At 35.8% G+C, this 27245-nt stretch overlaps 1 protein-coding gene and 1 pseudogene across 1 annotated transcript; one reads left to right on the top strand and one right to left on the bottom strand.

Annotated features, from left to right (window-relative positions):
* Positions 1 to 322: 322 nt before the first annotated feature.
* On the bottom strand, positions 323 to 16985 carry ARF4 (ADP ribosylation factor 4). The gene is made up of 6 exons (XM_010980915.2): positions 16583 to 16985; positions 8947 to 9027; positions 8380 to 8489; positions 4660 to 4731; positions 2877 to 3002; positions 323 to 1279 (listed from the first exon to the last, which is right to left on the bottom strand). The coding sequence occupies exons 1-6, from the start codon at positions 16647 to 16649 to the stop codon at positions 1193 to 1195; spliced, it is 543 nt and encodes a 180-aa protein (XP_010979217.1). The 5' UTR covers positions 16650 to 16985; the 3' UTR covers positions 323 to 1192.
* Positions 16986 to 17135: 150 nt separating this feature from the next.
* LOC116158352 (ATP synthase F(0) complex subunit C2, mitochondrial-like) lies at positions 17136 to 26910 on the top strand (annotated as a pseudogene).
* The last annotated feature ends 335 nt before the right edge of the window (positions 26911 to 27245 follow it).

Below are 27245 nucleotides of genomic sequence, written 5' to 3'. Positions count from 1 at the left end.
TTTAAACTCATGTTAGCTGTGAAACAAACACCTGCATACATGCTTTGGGGGCAGTTTATTTTATTACAGCTTTTTACTCTAGGTCTGACTTTAGAAATGTACAGCATCAAAATAGTATTTTATCAAAGAAAACTAAATTTTTGAAGTGGCTCCACACTCTGTTATACATGATAGCAACCTGTATTTTATTTTATATTCAAACAATTACGAATCTCTCTGGGGTCTGTATGATTGTTCACAGTATGTAACATATGCAAATCAATTCTGCCAAATAAGAAAATCCATCTCAAACATCTTCAAGATTCAAGAAAAACACACACAATTACATTTTATCATTTTATTAGGAATAATTCCAAATGGGTTATGAAGAAAACTTATTCATTGAGTTTGATGAGTTTTCCAAAAACTCTTAATGAAGATATGTTCACCAATAAACAATAAAACATCAGCAGAACTATCATATATTGGGCAAAGAGTTAGGCTGATACCAAAAGCAACATGCAACATAAAAAAGATACAATATAAAGGAAGACAATCTGCTGGATATTAAAAATCATCTCAATATGAACTCTCTGCATCTAGCACAGAACTAACTGGCTATCAAATCCAAACCACACCAAGGTAAGCTTGACTGATGGAAGCTAGGAGTCAATAACGGGGGAAAATAAAAAGTTCCTCAGTGCAAGAGATCTGAATAGTGTTTTGGAGCATTTCCCTGGCTGGTACAAGCAGTATTAGAAAATCTTTTTGGCAAGGGAGAAAAATAAATACAAATGGAATGCTACATTTTTTAAATCAGCAGACTGTCCCAGGAATGATAAAGGTATCAGTAAAGTAGCAAGGGGATAACTTTAAAACATTATTTGTTGTGGGCTCAAAAAACATTCAGAATGGATTTATTTAAAGGTGTCAGAATAGCTATGTCCAGGCATTTAGGCTTAAGGGAAGTAAAATGAAAAGAGGATACTTTTTTCCCAAGTTAAGGAGAATTTCTTTAAAACCAAGCATATTGCTAAATAGCAACATTATACTTGGTAGATAATAATTGGCAACAAAATAAGTTTAAACGCTGTAATATTCCGCCCAAACCAGTCCCAGATACTGTTTAATAACCAAGATGCAAACTAATTTTGTTGTAACAAGCCTAGACCAATTCTATCAAACATGTCCTTGGTTAGATATCCAGTTTCATTTAACGTTTTGAAAGCTCATTTGACAGCCAATCAAGTCCCTCATACAGACCGGTTCCTTGTGTAGCACAAGTGGCTTGAACATACCACTGTAAAGAAAGGACAAGAAAACACTTGATTAACACAGGACTATGTATAACCAGTGTTTAAAATTTCTTACTCAGAAAATTATTTTCCAGGGCTATTATTTAGTCAGCAGGTACCATAAATGCATAGGGAAAAAAGGAAACCAAAAATTAAGACATAAAACCAACAAAAGTTCTACATGTGTTCAAGTATTATATCTCACAAATGATTAATTTTATATTTAATGATCTCAGTATAGACTGGAACTGTTCTCTTACCTCTTGCTTCTCACAAAACTCCTCTCACATTTAAAGCTACTGCTACCCATTCATTATATTTAATCAACCATCTACTGATTCATCTGAAAAGAACATCCATGGGAAGATTAGTAACTATTAAACTACCCACCTGATCCTTACAACCCTCTCGTTTCCCATAAAATTAAGTTCAGAGTAGAAGAGGCAAAATTTTGAAAGAACAGGGATTGTTGATATTTTAGAGGCAAGCTTTTCAGGGAATTTCACTATCTTTAGTCATATGCACCCCCAAAAGTTCCACTCTTTAAAATGTTTATGAATCTTAACTTCAGTAATTGTGTGAAATGCCATGAAAAGTTACAAGTACCGAGAAAAAGACCTAGAAAGCAATTCAATTGCCTTAAAGGGATAGTTCATTAATTTTCTTTATTGACCAGTTTTATCTTGCCTTAGAATAAAGACCTTGCTTTAATGTTGCAAGGCCACTTCAAGTATACCATGCTGCCAATTATCATTTGAATACCAAAGACCCCAGTAACCTAGAAGGCTGAGAAAATGCACGAATTCGTATCTTCACAGCATGGATAACTGGCATTATTTACAATTTATCTTATTTAAATTGGCCTGGGTCATCTTGAACAGTCTATACAGTTATTGCCATACCACATTATTTGCCTTGTTGACCAGCTAATGAAAACTACTGTAAAGCACAAACCACAATAATAGTCTGTGTTATCTCTATATATAAAACAGTACACTGTGTTTTTCCAATATTTAAATCACTGATCTAAAATGATAAGCTACTGGAGAGTTTATAATTTTAAATTCCAAACTTGTAATATCATAATTAAAGGTTCCTCCACAACCTTTTGGTGTTAAAATGCAACTAACAGTTCAAAATACTATCTAAAATATAGCTGCTAAATTATTGGAGTTTTAATAAAACCAAATTACAAAGTATTTGCTGCAGAGCTATTTAAAAGACATAAAATTTAAATTAAGAGTATCAATAATCTTTAGATATTACAATTTGCATACAGTACAGTTTTCCACATCTTTATTAATACTAACCATTTTGAGGATAAAGTTAAGAAAAGTCAAATGAAACAGATTTAAAACCTTTGGCTCCTTAGAGGATATATAATAAAAAGTTACTAAAGGGAGACGATATCAACATGATTTAAAGTAAAAGTGAACACAGTATTTAAAATGGTTTGAAATAAAGCCTAAAAGAGCTCGTTTGTATCTGTTTCAAAAGAGACAATTAGCTAATAATGTTTAAACTAAATACTAGCTTAAACATTTATCCTAATAATTTTAATAGTCAGGAAGTTAATATGAATATGAATCTCCAAATACTTACTGTTCTGTTACGGAGAGACTGAAGACCTAATTTATCTGTCATTTCACTAATGGCCATAGCATTTGGCAAATCCTGTTTGTTTGCAAAAAGCAGCAACACCGCATCTCGCAACTCATCTTCCTGAAGCTGAAAATAAAAGCTAAGACATTAACAACCACCAAACTGGAATCTAATTATTGTAACAAACTAGGTAAAACACTGTGTTTGTGTGTATAAAAAACATTTATTCAACATTAACACATCAAACATTAAACCAATTTCTCTAAGCCAAGTTCAGGTACACTTAAAACTTAAATCATATCCTAAAGTTTTGAAGTCCCAGGCAAATAATCATATGCCTTTAAGTAAAGCAAAACTGTTTTCCAAGCCAATCATCCCACATTCCATTGAAGTAAACCATTCATTCAGCCATCATGAACATCCATGGAGGGTCAGGATTGGCAAGGACAAGAAATGCATATGGGAATAAAACATTTATGGCAGGCTCTTATGGTACTCAGTAGTAAAAGTATTTAGATGATGACTCTTTTTAGACTTTTATCCTTTCCAGCCAGGTGGACTGAACAACAATGGGAAAACAATATAGTGATTAAGGCATTAGCAGTACCATGAAAAACACAAAAATAATACCAAGAGCAGGAACTGGTAGGAATAAAATACTGATACATGACACAACATGGCTGAACTTTGGAAACTTATGCTAAGTGAAAAGTGACAAAAAGTAAAAAAGGTAACAGAAGACTACAGAGTGCATGATTCCAATTAAACGAATGTACAGAACAGGCAAGTGCAGAGACAGAAAGCAGATTAGTGGCTGTCAGGACTGGGGGTGGCATGGTAGTGGAGTAAGGGGAAAGAATGGTGACTAAATGCCAATAGTTAGAGGATTTCTTTTTGGAGGTGATGAAAATGTTCTAAAATTCGATTGTGGTAACGAGTGTACAATTCTGTCTACTAAAAACCATTGACCTGTACATTTCAAATGAATGAGAAGTTATGGTATGTGAATTATATCTCAATAAGGCTGCTGACAAAAAATAAAAGGGACAAAAAATCCAATTGCATATATACTGGCACAATGGTTTTACAAACTACACTCTGTCTTAGAAGCAATGAATAAGAATATTTCACTTCAGTAAATATTTTGCAGCTACAAATCTGAAACCATAACAAGGTTCCTCTAGCAAGTTCCTCAACAACTCCACCTCCTCAGGATTTTTCACAATATAAATGTATGGTAACATTAATCCAATACATGACAATGCCAATATGCCACGATCAACCAAAATGCAACAACCCTTAGGAGTAACTTTTTATCATGGTTGCTATTACAAAACATTTTGAAGTATGTATTATAGGTACAGTATAGAGAAAACTGAATTCAATAAACTTTGGACCAAGGGATTTGAACCAGAATTCCTAGGTCACAAAATCTTCAAAACTACAGATTTTATATCTAAAAAATAAAGGACTGGGCTAAAGTAGATATCCTCAATGAGAGAGATGCATCAAAATCACCCATGGAGCATTCTACAGACAAACTGGGCCTCCCCCTCAACTTACTAAAGTAGCTACTCTACCATGAATTTTTTTAAAAAAGTTCTATAGGAGACTTTTATGTGCAGTCTTAAGAACCTATGATGACAGTTCAGGGTTCTTTCTAGCTCTAAAAATCTCATTTCTATAATCAAATTACAGCTAAAATGTACCAACCACTAATACCATCCCACTGTCACCCAGAAAAACACATCTTGGAATTGACAAATTTTAAAAACATTCTCACCATTTTCTGCAGCTCTTCTGCTCCTTCCTGAATTCTTTCACGATCATTGCTATCTACCACAAAAATAAGACCCTGGAGAAAAATTGTTTAAATAAATTTTAACAGTTAAATTTAAAGCACACACTAAATATGAAACCTAAGTATAGGCAGCAGAACCATATCAAGAATTAAAGGTTAGGAAGAAAAAGTCTTATTTAAAAAAGAAAAGAAAAAAACAATGCTCTAAAAACTAAAAATGGATTTTAGCACTATTTGTGATTTTAACTTATCAATGTATTTCAAAAGAAAAAAATCTTACTCTTAACAACTGGTCACTTTTCTCTACACAAAGAAGAATAAATTTTATCTCTTTTCCGTATCCTCACACTTACGTACAAGTAATCAGAAGTAACAAAATGGCCACAAAAGGAAAAAGAACAACCCAAAGATCACAAAGATTCATGAATTTACCAGCTGAATTAGTTTATTCAAAGGTACGCACAAAACGTAAATTAAAAGAGGAGGAAGAGGCAGTGTTTTCATATGCTTCATCAGGAAGAGGGCCTTGCTCCAGAATGTTGCCTGCCAACTGCAGAATCAGGGGAAGGAAGACTTTTGCAAAGTATACCAAGAAAAATTCAAGGTTGACTTGATCAAATAAAAAATTTTCAACCAAAAGGAAACTAAATAACCATTTTTAAAGATACTCAAATATTAGAAATCTATACTACAAAAGAAATGGAATTGGAAAGCAATTACTTGAATTAAGACTTTTCAAAAAAATTTCAGAAGGAAAAGTGTAAACTGTCAACTGGAGAGAGAGGTGAGGTTAATTTTATAGATTTGTTAAAATCTATTTTTATTATACTGAAGTGATTACTTTAATATCCTTCTCCCCACAACCCTGACCCCTAAAGTATTTTTAATCATTTGTCACTTTATCACAGACTGTCTTGAGCTACTACTTATTTAAGTAACCAGATCAAATCCACTAGGGGATTTAATCCCTCAGTATTACCATAATATTGAGCTTGCCAGGGCACATAAGAATTATTTTAAGTTGTAGTCATTAAACGACAATTTCTTTTGGTCTAGCAAATTTCAAACCCATTTCCTTTATCTCTGCTGCAATCATTTTAAACATCCTATCCTTTGAAAAACATTCTGGTGCTTTGAGAGCCAATATGGCATAGTGGATATATACCGAATTCAAATCTCAGTACTACTTAACAGTCATATAAACTACCTAATCCTTGACCATTCCTCCTCTTCTGTAAAATACCACCAACTCTATAAGCCTATTAAAGATTCAATGTAATCATAGAGGTATAAAAGAATCTAGCATTGTACTTGGCATATCACAGGTATTTAGTAAATGTCTCCTCTTTTCCCTTCTATCCAAAAAGTTACTCCTTTTTACAACTTATTTCTCTAGAAGAGGTTAACACCTCTAAAAGGGATCTAATTTTATCTGACCACTAACAATCCATTTTTATTCTGTCATAAAATGTAAATAACACTCTCAGTCCCAAAGTAACATTATTGAGAGGGAAGATTATTTCAGGAATAAATTCTAAGTTATTCACTTCCTGGGACAGCACAGAATCAAGAGTAGGAAAGCTAGGACTCTAAAGATAAGCCTGGTTTCTTTAAGAAAAGATTACTTAAAAGGCCAAATACTGATTTATTTAGAACAGGAAAATTACCTTAATTACATGAGTGAAGAGGAATTTACTACAATAAACACTGCACCCTGGATTGTTAATAAAAGTTAGAAGCATGGTTAAATGGCAATAATTAAGTTTCCTTTAAATTTTATAGCTAAAAAACTGATCAGGAATGCTGGAAAAGAGAGCTTTAAAAGCTTGGCTATGATTACATCAGGTAACAATGTTTTCTTCAGCAGCTTTAAAGTCCTACGAGAAGAACTTGGACCTTTGATTTTAAAGTAATCCAAAAAGGCCAGGAATAGGTCTAACCACAAATTAAGAACTGAAAGTAAATGACTAAACAAGTCTAATGATAAGACCAGGGTTACTCTTGGTTAAGAAGGCTTGGGATTAGCAAAGTTTTACTGCATGCCTAAATTTATTTCAAAAGCATGTTCCCTAAATGAAATGCCTACTTACTCTAAAATAATCCAAAAGGTGAAGTATATTAAAAAAAGAGTACCAATTAAACAATACTGACCATATCCTAATAACTGAAGTTGGGTAATAGATACATGGGAGTTTGTTGTGATATTCTCTCTACTTTTGCATAATTTGAAATTTTCCATAATAAACTTTTTAAAAGCATATAACTCAATCAAAACATTTTTTCTAACCACAGCTATGTTCATGCACAGAAACATTTTAATTTTTAAATTAAAAAGTATGCCATTACTTAACACAACATGCTATTTAAACCTGGTAGTTCCAGCCACTCATGTAGGGTATTCACCGCTGCCTGGTGACAATAAACTCACTTGTATACAATATTATAAGAGCACGACACCATGAATGGCATCTGCACATCTTAAACCTAAGAAGTGCTTGTAATATCATACATTACGTAAAAAAATTTTATCAATGCCAGTAATAAACAAAAACTGATGAGGAACATTTTATGTAGTACAAAACACCACAGTTTGGACCAGGTTAAATAGAAATGCAGAACAGGAACCAGCTCTCCAGTCTTAAGTAGTCATTCCAAGCTTCAGTTTCCACATATATAAGAGTCAGACTAGAGCAGTGATTCTCAAGGAGCAATTTTGTCCCCCAGAATATATTCTGCAATACATGGAGACATTTTTGGTTGTTGCAACTAGTTGGGTCGGGAGGATTGTTACTGCCAACTAATGGGTAGAGGTCAAGGCTGCTGCTAAGCATCCTGCAATGCAAAGGAAAGCCCTCCCCTCACCCAACAACAAAGATTTAACCAGCCTGAAATGTCAACACTAGAGCCTTGCTATTCAGTCAGGTCCCAAATGAGCAGCATCAGCTCCTCCACCTAAGGACTTTCTAGAAATTCAGAATCTCAGGCCTTACTCAGCCAGGACCTACTGAATTGATCCATATTTTAATACACACCCAGGTGATTCATATGCACATTAAAGTTTAAGAAACACTACTGATGGCTAGTTTTATCCCCAGAGACTCTGAATCAAGTGGTCTGGGGTTATGATCAGAGCTTTGGGATTTTTAAAGCTCCCCAGGTGATTCTAAAGTGCAGCCAAATTTAAAAATTCCTGCTCCACAGATCACTAAGGTCTCTACCATGCTAGTATTACATATACATTATATGATAATATAAAAATGCCTTACAAATCATCAGAGCAAATCTACCTTAATATATTTTTTCCTAATGTATTTAAATAAACACTTAACTGAGCTAAATGAAGGACTATTAATTGTACTACATTTATTAAAAACTACAATAGAAAGTTATACAGATCTTACTTTCTAAACTAAAAATGAAACCAACAGAACTACTGATGAGACATCTAATTCAATCTTGAAAAACACCCAATCTTCCAAAATATTACTATGATAACTATGTAACTCTTCCACCCCAGGTAATTTTGTCTATAAAGACATGAGTGAGAGAGAGTTCACTGAAGAATATGGAAGCAGTGATAAGAAGAATGCCAACTCATATAGTAAACATCAATATCCAAGTAAACAGTAGATATTAACATAAACTTTAGGGCATGAAATATGTAAGGAAAAGTTACAAAAACATATAGCATTCCTTACTTACCTGGGTGTTCTGGAAGTAATGCCTCCAGAGAGGCCTAATTTTATCTTGACCACCAACATCCCATACTGTGAAACAAATGTTCTTATATTCTACTGTTTCCACATTAAAACCTACAGAGGGAGAAGAAAAAAAAGACCATCGTGTCATTCAGAAAATAAACCTCTTTATTGTGGAATTCTCCCAGAATTGCTTTTTTAAAGCCCTAACAGTAACAAATTTAAAAACTTAAAGACGATTACAATAATGGATATATGTGATTTTATATTTGTCCAAACCCATTTAGGATATACAATACCAAGAGTGAGCCCTAAGGTATACGGACTTTAGGTGATTATGAAGTGTAAATGTAGGTTCATCAACTGAGTGATGTTGATCATGGAGGAGGCTATACATGTGTGGGGTGAAAGGGTATATCTGAAATCTCTGTAGTTTCCATTTTTCTGTGAACCAAAAACTACTCTAAAGAAATTAAGTTGTAAAGAAAAAAACATTTTAAAAATTAAACTGTATTCTATTTCACCATGTAATACATTATTATGATATAAAGTCATCGGGAAACTTTCTTACCAATAGTAGGAATGGTGGTGACTATTTCCCCTAACTTCAGTTTATACAGAATGGTCGTCTTGCCAGCAGCATCCAATCCAACTAGAAAAAGATATTACAAATTTTAAATCTAGACCAAAAGCACATACTAAGAAACAATTTTAAAAGAGGTTTTTAGTTTGAAAGCAAAAGTTGACTGGTAAAGGCACAAATGAGTTAGAAATGAAATCACCTCATTTATGATTCCCAAAGGCAACACTTTCTACTGAAAGCCTTTCCATTTTTCTTTGTAGACCTAGAGACACAGCATGGAGTATCTGGCTCACTCAGGTTCTAATCTCTAAATCTGCTCTGCCACAAAATAGCTGACTGCCTTTAGGCAAATCACTTTAGGAAACTGAGGCCAGAGAAATTAGCTATAAAATAAGGGGACCAGATCTAAGATCTCTTCCAATTCAAGTCCTTATTAATTCTATGAACTACTATCATTTCTGAAAACACAAATTAGAAGTTGAATCAGAGAAAACATATTAAGAATAAAGAATTATCTTTAAGATTCATAAACTCAATCTCCTTTTATATAACAAGTAAATTGCAGGTAATATACTTGATGTTAGGGGAAAAAAATATATAACTATGCCTTTCTCTCCTTAAATTATAATAAAGGAAGATGAGACCAATTTTACCCCTACCTAAATCCATTTCAACATCAAATGTACAGAAATGAGAATAAAAGACTGGTTAATTTAGGCTGTAAAAATGGTCCTATCATATTCATAACCAACATAAGTAATGCCTAAATTCTTAAAATAATTCCTTTGAGGCAGGCAGATATAAGTAAGGAGGTATGTGCTTGCTTCTGAAAAACATCCATACTAGAACAAGAAGGTATACCTCCTTTATTATAGTGATAGTGAAAAGCCAATTAAATTGTTTGGGCGGGGGGGGGTTAATTTATTTGTTTGTTTGTTTGATAGAGGTACTGGGGACTGAACCCAGGACCTCATGCATGCTAGGCATGCACTCTACGATTGAGCTACATTCTCCCCTCCAAATGCTTATTTTAAGTACGAATCTCTCAAAACCTATATATTCCACATTGTTTGCTAAAGCCTTCATAAATGGAAAGTCACTATCTAATTATCTACTGAATGTATTATTGTTCTAAGGATATCACATTTGGTCACCTAGATTTATGCTGTCACAGATTTTGAAATCAATTCAACTGAGTATTTAAACAAGGAGTTTTTAAAAAAAAATTTAAATCAAAGCATGACTTAGCACATGAGACCCACGCTATAAAGTTGGGGGAAAAAAAACATAAGCACCTCACTTATCTAACTTACATTTCTGAGCAAGCAAGTTTAAGTTTTATCAGTTAGTCCAAAACAGAACCAAAGTCTACAGTAGGCTATTCAGACTCCTACCCATATAACAATCCTTTCTGCTCTGTACCCTACAAAGGGTAGCTTTAAGATCTCTCTGGAGACCCAGGTATTTTATGCCTTATTCCTGAATCCTCTAATCAAACTCTACTCCTCACTTCTTCATACTGCAACTGTTTATTCTGTCCCAAATACTATGACACTTACTAGTCAGACTGAGCAGACCACTCTAAGCCCTGACTCATGGGCATAAGAAAACCCAACTGTTAAAAGGAACTGTTTTTTTAAGTATAGAACAGTATCAAAAAGATTAGAAAACATAATTCTAAAAAATACACAAAGAAACAAAAGCAGCTATCTAAGAGTTTGGTGTCTTCAATAAAAATACAGAGAATGAGGGGGAGAACAATACGATCTTTTCATTGTTTGAAATAGGTAAGTCTCTTGAGAGCCTAAGTTCTCTTCAGGTGATTTTGATCAAATTTTTGAAATTCACAAAATTCACCTTAAACTAAGTCTAAATACAATTATGCCCCAGTCAGAACTGAAACTGAAACGCTACTTAGAAAAAGCACTTGGGTTAAGTTTTGAGAACTATGGCATACACCAGTCCTCACCAGTGGTCCAACTGGACCTCACGCTGCAATTTAAAGACAATGGAAATTCAAAAATATTGATAAGGAATGGAAGAAATCCAGGAAAAATCATGATTATATAACTATCTTAAGTTATATAAAAGCATGCAGGTAATCCCACTTTAATTCAAAGTTTTAGACCTGCTTGTATGCATAATTTTCTTCTACTCTATTCTATTAGAATTTTTATACACAATAAACATGTGTTGCTGCCATTAAGAAGAAAAAATTTCCCAAGTAACATTTCCTTTATTTAAAAATGTTAGACTGGTGGAGACCCATTAAGAAGATAACTGCTTAAGAGCCTTGATATTTTAAATACTTAATTTCACTGGAGAAAAAGGAAGTATTTACAAAAATAATATAACCATAAAGTTTTTTAAGCATCCATAAGTTACTTTTAAAAATTTAAAACAACGGTTAAATGGCTTACAGCCACATACAAGTTTCTAAAGTCACAAAGGTATTTTTTAAGTTGCACCCAAAATACTGCTGTATAAATACAAATCATAAGTTTTTCTTTAAAAAAGTATTTCTATTGTGAGATTTAAGATACACAAATTAATGCATACCATCACTTAAAACTCCTTATATAGTTCTTTACTCAAAAACATGTTAGTCTAACAATTTTGTGCCACTTTAGCGATTTCTTAAGTATGTATTTCCTTAATGTTGCAATATTTGGTAATGAGATTTCTCCACAAAATGAAACTACAGCCAACTCTCAACTAGCCAAGATAAGACTCTAATCTGTACAGTCCAGTTATGTCCTCCCTCCCTTCCACCCCATAAACAAGTCACTGTTTTGAAAGATATACTGGAATTACTTGTTCTCCTTAACTGGACCTGCACTTTGACCAAAGTGTTAAAAGCAGTAAAACTTCTCCAAAAATCTTTGCCAACCCTTAAAAAGTATGCCTCCCAAATTATGGCAGCAAGAAATTCTTGTATTTTAAGTTTAAAAAGCTAGATTGCAATTATCTAAACTTGGAAAAAAACAACAAATGCAGAAAAGAAAAAGACTGACTGAAAAAAAGTATATTTTCAGGGGATAAAGTTTCAGATAGGATATTTTTCTTCATGTTTTCATTTATCTTTCAAATTTTCTACAAGGAAGCTTGAAATACAAGTTCATAATAATTTTTAAATAATTTAAAATTGAGTGCTTACTGTGTTCCACACACAATATCAGATGATTCCTTACATTTTGTAATTTAATCCTCACAATAATTCTCCATTTCTCAGATGCAAAAATCTGAGGTTCAGAAATATCCCCAGAATCACAGGAGTAGCAGAACAGGTATTAAAATCCTAGTTCTTTTAGAGAAATTAAATCCTTCATACAAAGCTGTGGGAATGTAAAATGGTATATCTGCTTTGAAAAAGTCTGTCAGTTCTTCAATGTTAAACATAGTTAACAATGAGCCAACAATGTCATTCCTAGGTTATTTATCCAAGAGAATTACATACAGCCACACAAAACCTTATTCATGAATGTTCACAGCAGCATAATGCATAAAAGTCAAAAAGTGGAAACAACCACATTTCCATCAACTGATGAATAACAAATAAAAGTGGTATATCCATACAATGGAATTACTATTCAGCCATAAAAAGGAATAAAGTACTGATACAAGCTATAAATAATATGGATGAACCTTGAAATCACTAAGTGAAAGAAGCTAGACATTAAAGGTCACATATTGCACAACTCCATCATATGAAATATCATGAATAGAAGCCCAAAGAAACAGAAAGCAGAAAAGCGGTTGCAAGATGGAGAGGTGAGAAGCAGAGTGACTGATAATGTATGTGGGGTTTCTTTCTAGGCTGACGAAAATACTCTAGAATTAAGACAGTGGTAATAACACAACTTTGTGAATATACTAAAAACGACTGAATTGTACACTTTAAAGGAATGAATCTTAAGTGAATTACATCTCAATTTTTTTTAATTTAAAAAAAAAGAACTCTAGGTCTGATACCAGAGCTCTCTAACAGTATTTATATACTGCCATCCTGCCCTTAGGTTTTTCTTGTTGGACACACAGTATCTTAATATCTAATTCCTCAGAGATTGACCATCAGAACTGAAACTGAGGCTACCAGGTATACAGAAAATTCTAATGAGCTGGGGTTTTGCTTCTATCCAGCAGATTAGCAGCAAATTATCAATCTGGTAATCATATTTTGTAATAAATAATGCAAGAGGGTGCACCTAAGGATGGCTGTATCAACATCTAGTGGCATGAAGCTAAGGATTTTTCCCTTTTCTATTGTTTCCCCAAATCACAAAACTAATTAGAAGAAACCTCCCCCCCCCAAAAAAAAAAATTAAAGGCTGGCAATTATGTTTTTAATTAACGACCAGAGAAAATGCTCATAATAAAATAAATTAAATACAACACAAAGCCATAGATCACAACTACAATTTCAGGGGAACTAAACCTCCTCTTAAAGTTTGAGAGTAAACATAACAAATACTAATAACAGTGTAATGGTGGAATTGTGATTATCACTTAATTCTTTTTCATGTTCTCTAACTTTAACAAAAATGACATTATTTTTAGATCAGAACCAAAAATTTTAAATTACATAATAAATATATTTATAAAAAATGCTCGGGAAAAGTATGAAACACCACTCACTTAAAATGTTGCTAATATTTCTCAAATTGGCAAACAAAGGATCTTTCTTCCTGAACCTCTCTGGTCCCCAAAAGCCACAGTCACATGTAAGACAACACAAAACTATACTAGCATTAGCAATCTTCCAGAAAGCAACATTTTTTCAGCTTTTCAACACAAAGATCTTGCAACGAGCAGAATTAATAATCCTTCTAGAGAACATATTAATGTTTTCAAATATAAACAAAATTTGGGGAGTCATTCACCAAATTACATCTTATAATAGATCAAAATATGGAGGTCAGACTTAAACAGGATAATGAAGGGCTACATGAGAAATCTAGGGTGGAAACTGGTTGTCTTTGAATTTAAGCTCAAAAATATCAGTCACAAGAATGATTTCTCCTTTAAAAAAAAGCTACACAATTTTCTGCCAATCTACAGTTTAAATGTTAAATTTGATACATTTTTATGACATTTAATTTTCAAATTAGTTAACCACAAGCTGTAACTTCAAACACCTTTTGAAATTACTTGAACTTTTGGGAGAGTGTGTGTAGTAATAAAATTTAAAACTTCTCTACAGTAATGTGGCAAACCAGATTCATTAGCTTATTGCTATCTTTCAATGATGCTTTAAAATGATAAAAGTCTGAAAAAGTCACTGATTCAAGAAGGCATGAATTTTATCGAAGCCATATTTTAAAAAAGGAAGAACACAGGTCTGAAAACATTAATATGGAAAAAACAATCATTAACTGGTAATTCTAATACTTGGATAGGGGCAGACACATTAAGAGTGACCTAATATGATAAATAACAAGGATCTACTGTACAGCACAGGAAACTATATTCAATATCTTGCAATAACATATAATAGAAAAGAATCTGAAACAGAGTACATGTTTTTATATATATGTATGTATAACTGAATCCCTATGCTGTACACCTGAAACACTGTAAATCAACTATACTTCAATAAAAAAATAAAAATTAAAAAGAGTAATTATGCCATCACTCATAAAGCCAGACACAAAAATCTAAGAATTATCAAACTTCCAAAATCACCTATTTCACTATCCACATACATACCATGTTTATACTTCTTTTGATGACTTACCATAAAAGTTGGCCTTGTGACTTAAGTGTTTTTAATCAAGGAAACCTAAGCATCTCAAATTAAAATGCAAAACAAGAACAGCAAATCTGAGTAATGAAACATTTAACATGAAAGAATAATTTCAAATCATGACTTCTATTCCCTGCACAAATGCACGAAGTTAAATACTTTTCTTTTTCCATTTTCTTTCAATCATTTTTGTTTAGGGAAGAGAGGAAAGAAATGCTCCCCTAATAAATAGTAAATACAGGAAAGTGCTTATAGCATAATTCTACCTTTCTTCTCCCTCTGAAACTTAGCCATCACAAAAGACCAAGGAAATGAAAAACAGCAATAAATTTACAATAAATCTTAAGTAAAATACAGCCCATTACATTTCAAATACAACACACTACATTTCCAGGAACAGAACCACGTACTAATCAATCTTTTTAAGGAACAGGCTGGATATTCTTATTACAGTCCAAAGTTCTCCCACTGACTTCAGATCCTTTTTCAGACTGTCAATTTTCAGCCACTTTTAAAGCTTAAATAATATGCCTACCCTCCTAAAATAATTTTTTCATAAATAAATCTGATAAGCTATGAAAGAGAAAACACTTTTATCTATCTTTGTGAATGAGTCATTAACAATTGTTCCATGAACAATGAAGAAGCTGGAATAAGAAAAAAGAATCAGATGTACACAACCTTAATTTTCATACACCTTGAAATATTATTGAACCTTGCTAGGGAAAACTTTCAAACAAAACCTCCCCCACCCCCTTCAATGGAAAACAAGCTAATGAACTAAGTTTCAATGTTTAAAGTTAGAGGGGCTCCTTTTAGCATTATTCGGGTCCACGGAGCTGTGATGTAGAGACTACTCACAGTACTAAGGGGGAGGGGCTGCTTACATCACTCAAGTGACAAGCTCCTTCTTCAGCAGAGCTAAAAACCGACCCTAAAAAGTAATTTTTAAAAAGCCCATTTTCCATAAGAACTTCTTTTTAAAAATACCTTTGTAATTACTATTTAACAAGGCTACCCTACAATTTAGCGTCATGCTGTTCACTTACTGAAAATCTGTTACCGGCTTAAAAAAAATTAGTTTCTAAGGTTGGTTGTTGTTGGGTTTTTTTCCCACTAAACCTTAGCCAGCTGGATAAAAATTACGTAGTTTGAAAACCAAAGAGAGTAAATCTAGTATATTCAGTCCTTAAGAGTGACCAAAAGAAACATGCATGAAAAACTCAATTTTAAGGGATATTAATAGTGAAGAGAAAAAAATACGAAGCGGCACCCAAAGCGAAGTAAGTTTAGCGAAGTGAGCGCAGAGGACTCCGGACTCCACGGAAACCTTGGGTGCTCCCTTGCCACTGTACTGGGCCTGGTCACTTCCTGCCCCGGCCGGCTCCGGGATCTCGGCGACCGCTCGTACACGTACCATTGGAGTGTGCAGTGTGTGTACACAGGGCGGAAAGGAGGAGGAGGAAGGCTGGAGTCGCTCTGCCTCGCTCCCGACCGCTGCCCACACCCGGGGAAGAGGGAAGCCGGACTGCACGCTCAGAATGGGCCTCGCCAGTGTCTTCCGGGCTTTGAGAGATCCCAGAATTCGCCACCTTCACATCTCCGCCCAATTTTGTGGGGCTTTCAATAAGCTCGTGCAGAAAAAGCCAAACCGAGGAGGAAACCTTGCCCGCGGCCCGGTTCCAGCCTCTTCGACAGATCTGGGGCGACCGCCCACCCTTCGCCCCATTGTTCCCCCTTAAGAATTCCTCCCGACCCCCAGCCTGCAGCCCCTCCCCCACCACAGCGGAATGGGGAAAAAACAGGCCCCGAGGCCGCCGCAAGCGTGGAGACCCGACCGCTCCAGCGAGGCCTGGCCTCGTCTCTCGGTCCTTCACTCACCCATCAAAATGCGCATCTGCTTCTTGCCGAACAAGCGGGAGAAGAGGGAGGAGATAGTGAGGCCCATGGCGGTAGTGGCACTTGCGATGGGCAGGAACAGAAGGGGTTTGGGGCGGTCCCGGGCCTTCTCCTTTCACGCTCCCGGCAAACTCGGCGACGGAAAAGGAGATGAAGAAGAAAGAGGGCGGTAGGGGCGGCTCGCTATCTGGAGTGTCGGACGAAGCTCCGAGACAGGAATTAGCGGGGCGAGGACCTGCTCCACGACTGGCAGGGTAGCTCCAGCTCTGGCGTTAAGTCTTCGCCTGTGCCACGTCACGCGGCAGCCGCGGCGACTCTGGCAGCGGCCCGGCCCCTCCAACGCGGACAGAATCGCGTCACCGCCGCCCCATCCCCCTGCGCTTCCGGTGCTGTCCGAACCACTGCGCCTGCGCACGAAAGGGATTGGCCACTTTAGCTGACGTGCGCCTCTGGCTAGCGTCACCCCCCAACCCCGGACGTGGCTCCTGGAGCTGGGCGAGGCCAGTTAGGCCTTGTGTACGGACACAGCCCCACAATGCCTCGCTTCGTCACCTCCAATCAGATTCAAGGAGAGACGCTTCCGCCCAAAGAAATGCATACTGGAGGTTGCAGTCCTTGCTCTCTCAAAAGCGGGCTGTGCATTATGGGTGAGGTAGTGAACCTCCGTTCGTTCCGCCCTTTGGGCGTCCTCTCCCACTCAACGCGCTTTGGGGATTTCCTGGTCCCAACAAGGTACACGTTTCACCTACAGGCCCTAATGGAGGGGTGAAGACGGGCCCTGGTTTCACAGGAGATAAGTTGTTGAAAGCCGATACGCAGACGAAGAGGCTGTTAGCAACCCATTATGAAGCTAGACCAAAACGCTTCAACCCCTTTCTGCCACCCTTCCAACGCCAGGCCATCCTGAAGATCCCTAATCTTCTGTCAAGACGAGAAAGCTCAGAGACATTTTCATCGACTATTGCAGTTTTTAAAGAGAGGCCAACGAGGAAGGCTTGCTTTTCTTTTCTCTTCAGAAGCTTGGAAGATTTAGTCCCTGTGTTGAGAAAGTGGAAAGCCTCCTCACTTCAAAAATATTTATGATATTCATGTTCCTTATTACAAAATAAGGTATACATCTTGTTTTTTAAAAATGTATAAAAAATTAAGTTCCCCACAAGCTTCCCCACCTCCCACGTATTTCCTCCATATTGTTGTAGTTTAGGATTAGAATGTAACTCCCTTGGAAAATACATTCTTGACCATCTGACAATAAATTACTCAGGCTCAAAAAGTCATAACTGGTCTTCATAGTTATAATTTCCCATGTAATATTAACTGTTTACAACCCTGTTCCCCTGTCCCACTTGTCTGAGAAAGCTAAAAGGGCCAGACTACTCCGTTTTCACATTAGTTGTATTCACTGGACTTGGCAAACCATGATACTCAAATATGGTGGAATGATAGAGGGATAGCCGAATAGCATATGGTATATGCATTCTATGGAATACTCTCAGGAGTTAGAATGATGTAGAACTATAAATTCTAATGAAAAGATACCCAATATACAGTTACTGGAAAAAGCCAAATAATGACTAAGTATTGTAAAGTAATATAAAAATGTAGATTTCCCCTGGGTAGTGTGTGTGTGTGTGTGTGTGTGTGTGTATAAAGGTGAACAAGAACTTTGAAGTACAATCTGCAGTAGTGATAGTGGTCACCTGGCTTACCTGTGTAGAGAGAGAGCACCTTCCCAGAGAGGGAGGGAACCTCTGGGGTGGTAGTCAAAAGAGAGCTTTATCTATACTTTTAAAAATCTGCTTTATTGAGATATGCATGCAATAAAATTCACCAATTTTAAGTGTACAATTTTATGAATTTTAACATGTATACTTAGTGAATACCATAACCATGATATTTATCATTTCTATTAACCCAAAAAGTTCTGTCATACTCCTTTGTAATCCTCTTCCCTCACTTTAAGATCCTGGCCAGTCATTGATGTGCTGTCACTATAGATTTGCCTTTCCAAAATTTCATGTAAATGGAATCATACAGTGTGTAGTCAGTTTTTTGTGTGTGTCCTCTTTCTCCTAGTGTAATGATTTTGAGATTCATCCATTTATAGCATGTATGAATACTTTGTTCTTTTTCATTGCTGAGTAATATTCCATTGTATGGCTATACCACAGTTTCTTTATCCATTCACCAATTGATGGCTCATTTGGGTTGTTTAAAGTTTGGGGATTTTATGAATAAAACTGTTTGAACATTTGAGTACAAGTGTTTATGGATGTATATGAATTTATGTTTATAAGATGAATTTATTCATGTACTACTTAAGTAATTTTAAAAATAATCTTAATTTGATGAATAAATTCACCACTGTTGAACACTTAATCTTCCAGATTTTCCTCTCTGAAATACTAACAACTCTATATAAATGTTAATGGGATTTCATACTGCTAAGCAACTCCTTTTTTAATTTAATAATATACTGTGGCAATTTTTAAATATCATTACTTATAGATTTAATTCATTCTTTTTTAAGGGCTGCATTTCATTGTATACATGTAAGATAACTTATTTAACTGATCTATCAAATTGTAAAACATGCATTTCTTTGATCAAAACTCCACTTTCAGTCATTTCTGGTAAAAAAATTTCCCTCAAGTTTCCTATGTTACACTTGTAACGTGTTCAGTGTTCATTACAGCATCATAATGGATAAAACTGGAAACATCAGTTTCTTAAAAAAAATATTTAAATCCCCCTTTGTGTCTTTTCCTCATGATTACTAGCCCAGATATTCCAGTTTTCGTTTTGCTTTGCTACAGTTTGGTAAATTAAGACAGTTATTAGGCCCGTTGCCAGGATAAATATTTAATCTCTTTTCCTAATAGTGTGGTCCTAGGCGGTTCTGTAGTTTTTTATTCCAGCTGGTGCATTCTGCAGGATGGAGTTGAAAAAGATAAGAAAAACCTGCAATGTTTCAGAAAGAGTAAGCTTTGTATTGCTGAAGGCCTACTGAGTAAAACTCCACTTGGTAGAACTGCTCTTCAAAAACTGATTTTCTCAGAAGTGACCCTGGGCGATCGAGGCCAAATCCTTCTTTACTCAGGTGAGTAAGGTAAAAACCACTTCATAGACTACAGTGGTTTATTCTGCCCTGTCCCCCTTTTTTTTTTAATTTCCAAATGTGCCAGTAATAATAGTTTTAAGCAAAGTGAAATCAAATGTAATTAAATATACAGCATTTGAAGAATACCGGGGAAATGCAAAGGGAAAGCAATTGGTTTTCTCCACTCAAGATTTTAAACTCTTTAAAAGCAATTTAATAGAAATGCTTATTAATTTCTGGTGTGCCACCAAATACTATTTAATTTTGTAATAACTGAAGGTCTATGCAATTACCTGAGAGATCCACACATTTTCCTAGAATTTAACTTAAATGGAATTAAAGACTGTATCTCCCTTGAGAAGAAAACTTCCTTTTCAGTAGAAATACATGTAAAGAGTTGCTTAACAGTTGAATAACTTAAAATTGCATTTTGAATGTTTGCTAGATTAAAAAAAGAAAATTCTTGTATCCTTTAAGTAACCTTTATGTCTGTTTTGAGTTTTTATATAGAATTCCTTAAAATAAGTTTCCTCTGGTTCTAAAGGTCCACCTGGTTCTGAGGGTGAATCAGATTTTAAGATTCTAAGGGTGAGTTATAAATTGACTTTCTAAATTTCCCAAGACAAATGAAATGGGTCCCCTTCCTCATAACTTCTTCCAAAACTTAATCCATATTTGCTGTTTAGTAAGCAAAACAGATCGTAGAATTCTGATCTCCATCACTAGCCTCTAAAACCTTAACCAAAAAAACAAATGAAGAGGTCACAATAGATTTTTCATATTTCCATTTAAGATATGCTACACATCAAGAAGCTAGTGGAGGTTACAAAATAGGATATTAATGACCCACTGAAATGTCTCCATTGTAAAGATAAGGATAATCAGTGTCAGAGAGGTTAAGTAACCTGCCCAAGTTATAATAAGCCGCAGAACTGGGATAAGAATACATTTTTTCTCATGTCAACACCCTGAACCATTATACAAACTGCCTTCTCATTTTTAAAAGTGAGAAAATTTAGCCCCAGAGAGAAATTTGCTGTCATTTATTGATCACTTACCACATACCAAGTCCTGTACTTCATTGAATCCTAACAACTTTGAGGAAGATATTATAAGGTTGCTCCAACTCTAAAGCTTGTGCTCCTAAACAACACACTACAGTAGGTATCGTTTTCTTCATCTTTGATTTTTTAAATGAGATCTTTATAGTCTCATATGTGTATATCTCATATAGTCTCATATGTTCCAGTACCCTAGGTTTAATAATGTAGTTATTTTGCTGATTGCTTATGTCCAGTTAGACTGCAGACTTCTTAAGTAAACCACATCACTTCCTTTGAAATTTTCAGAGTATGAATTCTATAAATAGCGCTAATATTTAATAACATCAACAAATGTTACTGAGTACTTACTATAGCCAAGCATTGTGAATAACATGCATTATCCCATTTAATCCTCTCAACAATTTAATCCGTGTCACTCTGTTCTCTTCAAGAATGACTCAGCTGTTTCTAGTCCACTTGTTAGTTGTACAGGAGTATAATTTTTGCCCTCATTTCCCCCCAACCTCTATAAAATCCATTTTTATCTCATTCTTTGTCTCTAGTTCATCACTTGTTTAAAGTTTGCATTCTCTGAACACTGTTATTTGTCTGCTATAGTGGACGAGTATCTATGTTTCTGCTAAGAATCTCATCCACCACCTACTTCCTCTTCCAGGAGGGGAATGGTATGTGACTTCCCAGAGTCTTTGGATAGTTTGGCCAAACTTGTTACCTCAGTGTCTTTTATTAAGTCTTCTTTAAAAAAATTTTTTTTTAGTTTATTCCATTTGATTTTGTGAGAGCGTCTGTATACCTGCATCTACACCCTTATCCTACTTAGGAGTCAGGGTTTTGTTTGGTTTTTAATAATTTTGGTAAACACTGCTAACTTAGAGTATTAAGTCTGCCTGCCTTTATTAAGTCAATATTCACCTACTTCTCCAATATAAAATACATCCGCTGATTTATTAGCTTCATAAAGGTGGCATAAATTGTATACGTAAGTCTTAAACTGTTACGGAAATGACAGGCCAGCCAAGAAACAAGCACCACTCGGAGGGTTAGAGTACTCAGATTTATTACACCGGCGGGCTCAGAGGGGTTTCTGCTCCGAAGCTCTGAGCACCTCCAAGACGTGCACATAAGGTTTTATAGGGTTAATTACAAGTATGGGGCTATTAGCCAATAAGGCTCAAACAACAAAAAGCAAGGAATCAGTACACTGGAGCTTATCAATTTGAAACAGATCACGTTACTGACGCTTGTTGAGCTTGGATTTACGAGTTAGCTTGTTAGCCCAGTAAACTGACATTAAACTTCAGATTTATGAGTTAGCCCAGCAGAACTTAGATCAGTAAACCGACACTTATCACACTTAGATTTGTGACTTAGCTCGTTAGCCCAGCTGGGCTTTTCCTTCACAAAACTACTTTAAAGTTTCTTGCAGGAAACTTTTTAAAAATAGAGAATGCAATTATTTGACTAGCTTCCTTCAAAGTATTTATAACAGTTACATTTCTGACTTCCAGAAGAACTAGTAGTACTATAGTTTTCTGGAAACTTTAAAGAAGAATGATTTTATGGCAGGCACATATCTTAAGACCACTAATTCCACTAAGATTTGTATTTATCACCTAACATTTATAAAAGTTTCACATGTTAAAACAAGCAGCAGGCTCAAAATGGAATTATTTGTGTATCACTCCAGGCTCCCATCCTACCACAGCAAACTAAGATTTAACTGCAGTTCCAACCCCTCCCAGAAATGTGACCTTTAAGACAGTCAATCTGAAATTTACTGATCAACAATAGTGAGGTAATCTACATGATAAAGACTCCTACCACTCCTTTTCTCCCCCAAAAGAAGACAGCCTAGCTTGAAACTATCCTTTCTTTTCTTTTGCTAATTTCTCTTGTCCCCCACTCCTTCTGCCTATAAAATCTTCCATCTTGTATAGCCCCTCAGAGAGCCCTTCTATTTACCTGTTTAGAATGCTACCAGATTCATGAATCGTTGAATAAAAGCTAGTTAGATCTTCAAATTAATTCAACTGAATTTTTGTTTTTTAATAGATTGGTAACAGGACAGGATCCAAAGCAAACTTCTGAAGACATTCAGGGACAATGAAAAACAGATGTGGTGGCCTCAAATCCTTTGAGTTCACTGTCTTTCTTGCCTTTTCCCATGGCTATCAGTGAGTTCCTCCCCACTGAGGTCTTGCTCTTTTTTGTGTTTTAGCTGGGCAGGTCAGCTTGAGCTGGTAGGGGGTTCTGCCCTGAGCCACGCTCGTAGACTTTCAGACCAAAATTCCCCATATGGAAAACCCCAGCCCTCAGCTCTGTCACTGGATTCCACGTTGGGAACTGCTGACAGTTTAGTCTGCAACTCCCCATTTGTTTGGAATCTTTCCCCGAATTTCATGTTGGGAACTTTTGGTGGCAGTGAAGTTCTCCATTTGTTGGAATCAATTTGTAGTTCCTATTCGCAGAGGTTTGCTGGTTCATTTCTTTCCCCAGTCCAAACTTCAGTGGGAACTGTTGGTGGTTATCAGCCAGAGTTGGACTGGGTCCAGTGGGAGGCCTTAGGTGTACATTAAATAAAGGCTAGTGCTAATGGGAATCTTGGAAGTACCCAGAAGCTGATTAGTTTGACTCAGGGAAACCCAAAGGATCAGCTAAAAGAAATGGGATCCGTTATATACAAAGAGTTGAGCAAATACACCTGCTCATTTTATGATTAAGAATTATGGTCCTGGAAGCAGCAGTTATTTACCAAAATGGTAAAGTCTTACTAAAATTAACCTAGAATTGCAATGACCATTATGAGGAATGTTCCAAATTCATTTAAAAAGTACACTTAAAGGCAAGAGTTCCCATATCAAACAAACAGAATGATATACCTATTTTAATTAGTATGCAGAAGCCTCTAAAAGATTTCAAAATTGCACACTAGCTTCATTGAAATATTTGTTGCAAAGGCTAATAAAAAATTAGACACTAAAGTTATCTAAAACAACACCTAGGCCTCACCCATTATACCCTCTGAGGAGTTCCTCATCAAAACATTGGCCCCCAAAACGATGTCTCAATTGTAATCAACAGGGACACTGGAGAAAACTGTCCTCAGAAGCCCTATGTAAGTTCTTCAACATCAACTTAAATGCCTCCATATGGGTCCCTCCGAGAGTTGATGAAACTCCAAGAGATTTTCTGGCAAACTGCCATGTATTTCCTTAAACAGCCAAGGGGAAACAAAAATTTAATTTGATGATGTTATTTAATACTATCAGAAATATTTACTGTTTGTCCCAGATGAAACCTGGCAAGATACTCGAAAGGATTCGATAATTTTAGTATTAGAAATGTGGCCAAATGAGAGAAGCTGATATTCAAGGCCTGCTAGGCATTTTTTAAGACCTTCTCTCCTAAGCTAAATGTACCCAAAGGGAAAGAGGCATTCTAACAACAGGTGGATGAGTGTGTCAGTCTTTTTTTGTCAATCCTAAAACCTCCCCTCTTCATCTTAAAATACTTGTAGACATTGTGACATTAGAAACAGAATTGTCCTGCAAATATGCCCGCAAGACTTCATCTTGTAGAAAACTTGGATACTTTGTGCCTTTGTGATGTAGATTTTATACTCCCATTTTCTCTAGGACCTAGAAGCCATTCTTTGAGATGTGAATGTCAAGGAGATAATTCTTATCCAAAGGGGCAAAGATCGTTAAAAAAAAAAAAAAAACAACTTATGACTTTTACAGAAATATTAGTAACTATAAGGTCTGTGTGTATCTATATTTACATATGTTGTAAATGTGTGATATTCTCTACCTCTGGGTGGTATTATCAAAATTAATTTATAAAGTGCTGTATTTGATTGGCTTAAAAACAAACAACTGCAAATATATATAAAAATATATATATAAAAAAATATATATAAAAATGAAGGATTAGGTATTCTGAAATCAGAAATACAGATACTAACCGAACTGTTTCAAGTTTGTGTGATCTAGGATAAATAAAAGCTAGTTTAAGTTTATTGGTTTAATTAAAACAGGCATTTTTCTAGAGTTATCGGCATCAAGTATAAAAATTTTTATTTTACTTGGCTTTACTGGTCACCACCTGTTCTACCTGGATTTAACACTTCTTGGGGAGTTGAAAGTCAGTTCCATACATTAAGCAATCCACTTGGCTGAAGCAGATGACTCTGAATGGGGTCTGTCTTTGTTAGGTTTGGGTCTTGGGGACCATATCTTCAAAGTGCATTCCAAACATTGGGAATTATCCTGCTTATTATAATCATAATAATTCTCCCCGTGCTTTTAAATGCATGCCACTAACCACCATACAAATGATCTCCCCAAGACTGGAACAACAGAAAAGAAGCGAAGAGAGTAATCAATTTAAGGATTATGAACCATAACCTTTGCATGCCATACCAAAAATTGACAGAGCTGCAGAGCAGTAGCTGAGAGTGGCACTAGTGCCTTAATTTCTGATCACATTTCTCAGTTAGACTGAGATTATGATCAAGAGGGTGGGAATGGTTAAAGAAGCAGGCCCAAATGGAGTCATTTGCTTCTCCTCCCCCAACTAGAGCAAACCTAGATTTTATTATGGTTTCAACTACTCCCAGAAATGTGATCTTTTGTTTAATCACAATTAAAGAAATTATTAGGTAGCTTAAAGCTAAATGTCTGCTTTATACCATAAGACCAGTATATACCATAACAACATCAGTGAAATAAGATTATTACTCAAGACCTTCTTCCCCTTATCCAAATCTCCTTCTGTCCTGGCTGTATAACTATTACAAGTGTCTCACAATTACTCACATACCGTCCATGCTACAAAACAGAAATGAATTTACTCACAAAGATTTTTCCTCCAAAAATTAGGTTTACTGACTCATGTAATTCTGTCTTCATGGTAAATAATGGTTGATAGTGAAATAATCATCTAACATTAAATTCAGATATCTCTATGGTTCTCAAATTCTAACATGCATCAGGATTCCTTGGAGGGATTCTTAAAACCAGAATGCTGGGACTCTCACTTCTAGTCAAGATCAAAACTCAACCATTAGAAATTTAAAAACTCAGTATTAAAAAAGAGCAGATTTCAACAGACACTTAACCAAAGAACATATACAGATGACTTGTAAGAATATGGAAAGATGTTCAACATCACAAGTCACGAGGGAAATGCAAATTACAATCCCAATGAGACAGCAGTATCAGCCTATTAGAATGGCTGAATTTAAAAAGGCTGAGTTTACCAAGTGTTGACTAGGATGTGTAAAAACTGGAACTCTCATACACAGTTGGTGGAAATAAATTAGTACAATCACTTGGGAAAACAGTTTGGCAACTTCTTAAAAAGTTAAACACTCACCTACCATATGATTCAACTATCCTGTGCATATCGCTCCTAGGCATTGGCCCACAAGGAAAGGATATATATGTCCATACAATGACTTGTATACGACTGTCCATAGCAGCTTTATTTATAATAAACAAAAACTAGAAATGACCCAAATATCCATCAACAGGTGAGTAGATAAGAAATTTGTGTTATAGCCATATAATGGAATACTACTGAGCAATAAAAAGAATCAACTATTGAAACATGATGTGAAATGAATCTCAAAAGCATTATGCTGAGTGAAAGAAGTCAGAATGCTCTCTGCACTGAGGGCAGTTTTCCTACCATAGCCTCTCATTCCCTTCCCTGGTCAGGAGCACCCCTGAGCTGCCAAGCCGACCAGTGTCTGCAGTAGTGATGAAACAACTAAAGATGCTGACAAGTGAGAACCTTAGCAACTTGCCAGCCTTAGCGCCCTTGACCTCACTTATCCTTAGACATAACTTCCAACCCAGTGCCATTTCAGAGACATTGATAGAGCAGCCAAGTTCACTGGGGCTGTGCCTGCCACAGTTGGGATGGCTAGCTCTGGGCTGGGTTTGGGAGCCATTATTGGCTATGCCAGAAACTCTTCTCTGAAGCAACAGCTCTTCTCCTGTGCCGTTCTGGGCTTTGCCCTCTTTGAGGCTATGGGGCTCTTTCCCCTGATAGTGGTCTTTTCTATTCTCTTTGCCATGTTAAGGAGCCCTCTCCACCTCCCATAGTTCTTTCTTCCATGCCTAATCTGCCCTGTATGTTTCTTTTCCTGTACATCCCAGGCAGCCTAGGGAAAATGGTTGGCTTAGGGTTTGACAAATGGGAGCCAAATAAATACCATATTAAGGTGTTAAAAAAAGAAAAAAAAAGGCAGATCAAAAAAAAAAAAAGTACATACTGTATATAAAACTCCAGAAAATACAAACAATTCTATAGTTACAACACAGATCAGTGGTTGTTTGGGAAGGGAAGGCAGGATGGAGTGCAAAGGAGCATAAGAAATTCTGGGGGAGAGACAGGTATGTTCCTGTCTTGAGTGTGTGATGGTTTTAGATGTGTATTCAAATGTCAGAACTTACCAAATTATACACTTTGTGTT

This window comes from Camelus dromedarius, chromosome 17 (genome assembly GCF_036321535.1).
Source record: "Camelus dromedarius isolate mCamDro1 chromosome 17, mCamDro1.pat, whole genome shotgun sequence".
NCBI lineage: Eukaryota > Metazoa > Chordata > Mammalia > Artiodactyla > Camelidae > Camelus > Camelus dromedarius.
This window is presented reverse-complemented; position numbering and strand designations above follow the sequence as displayed.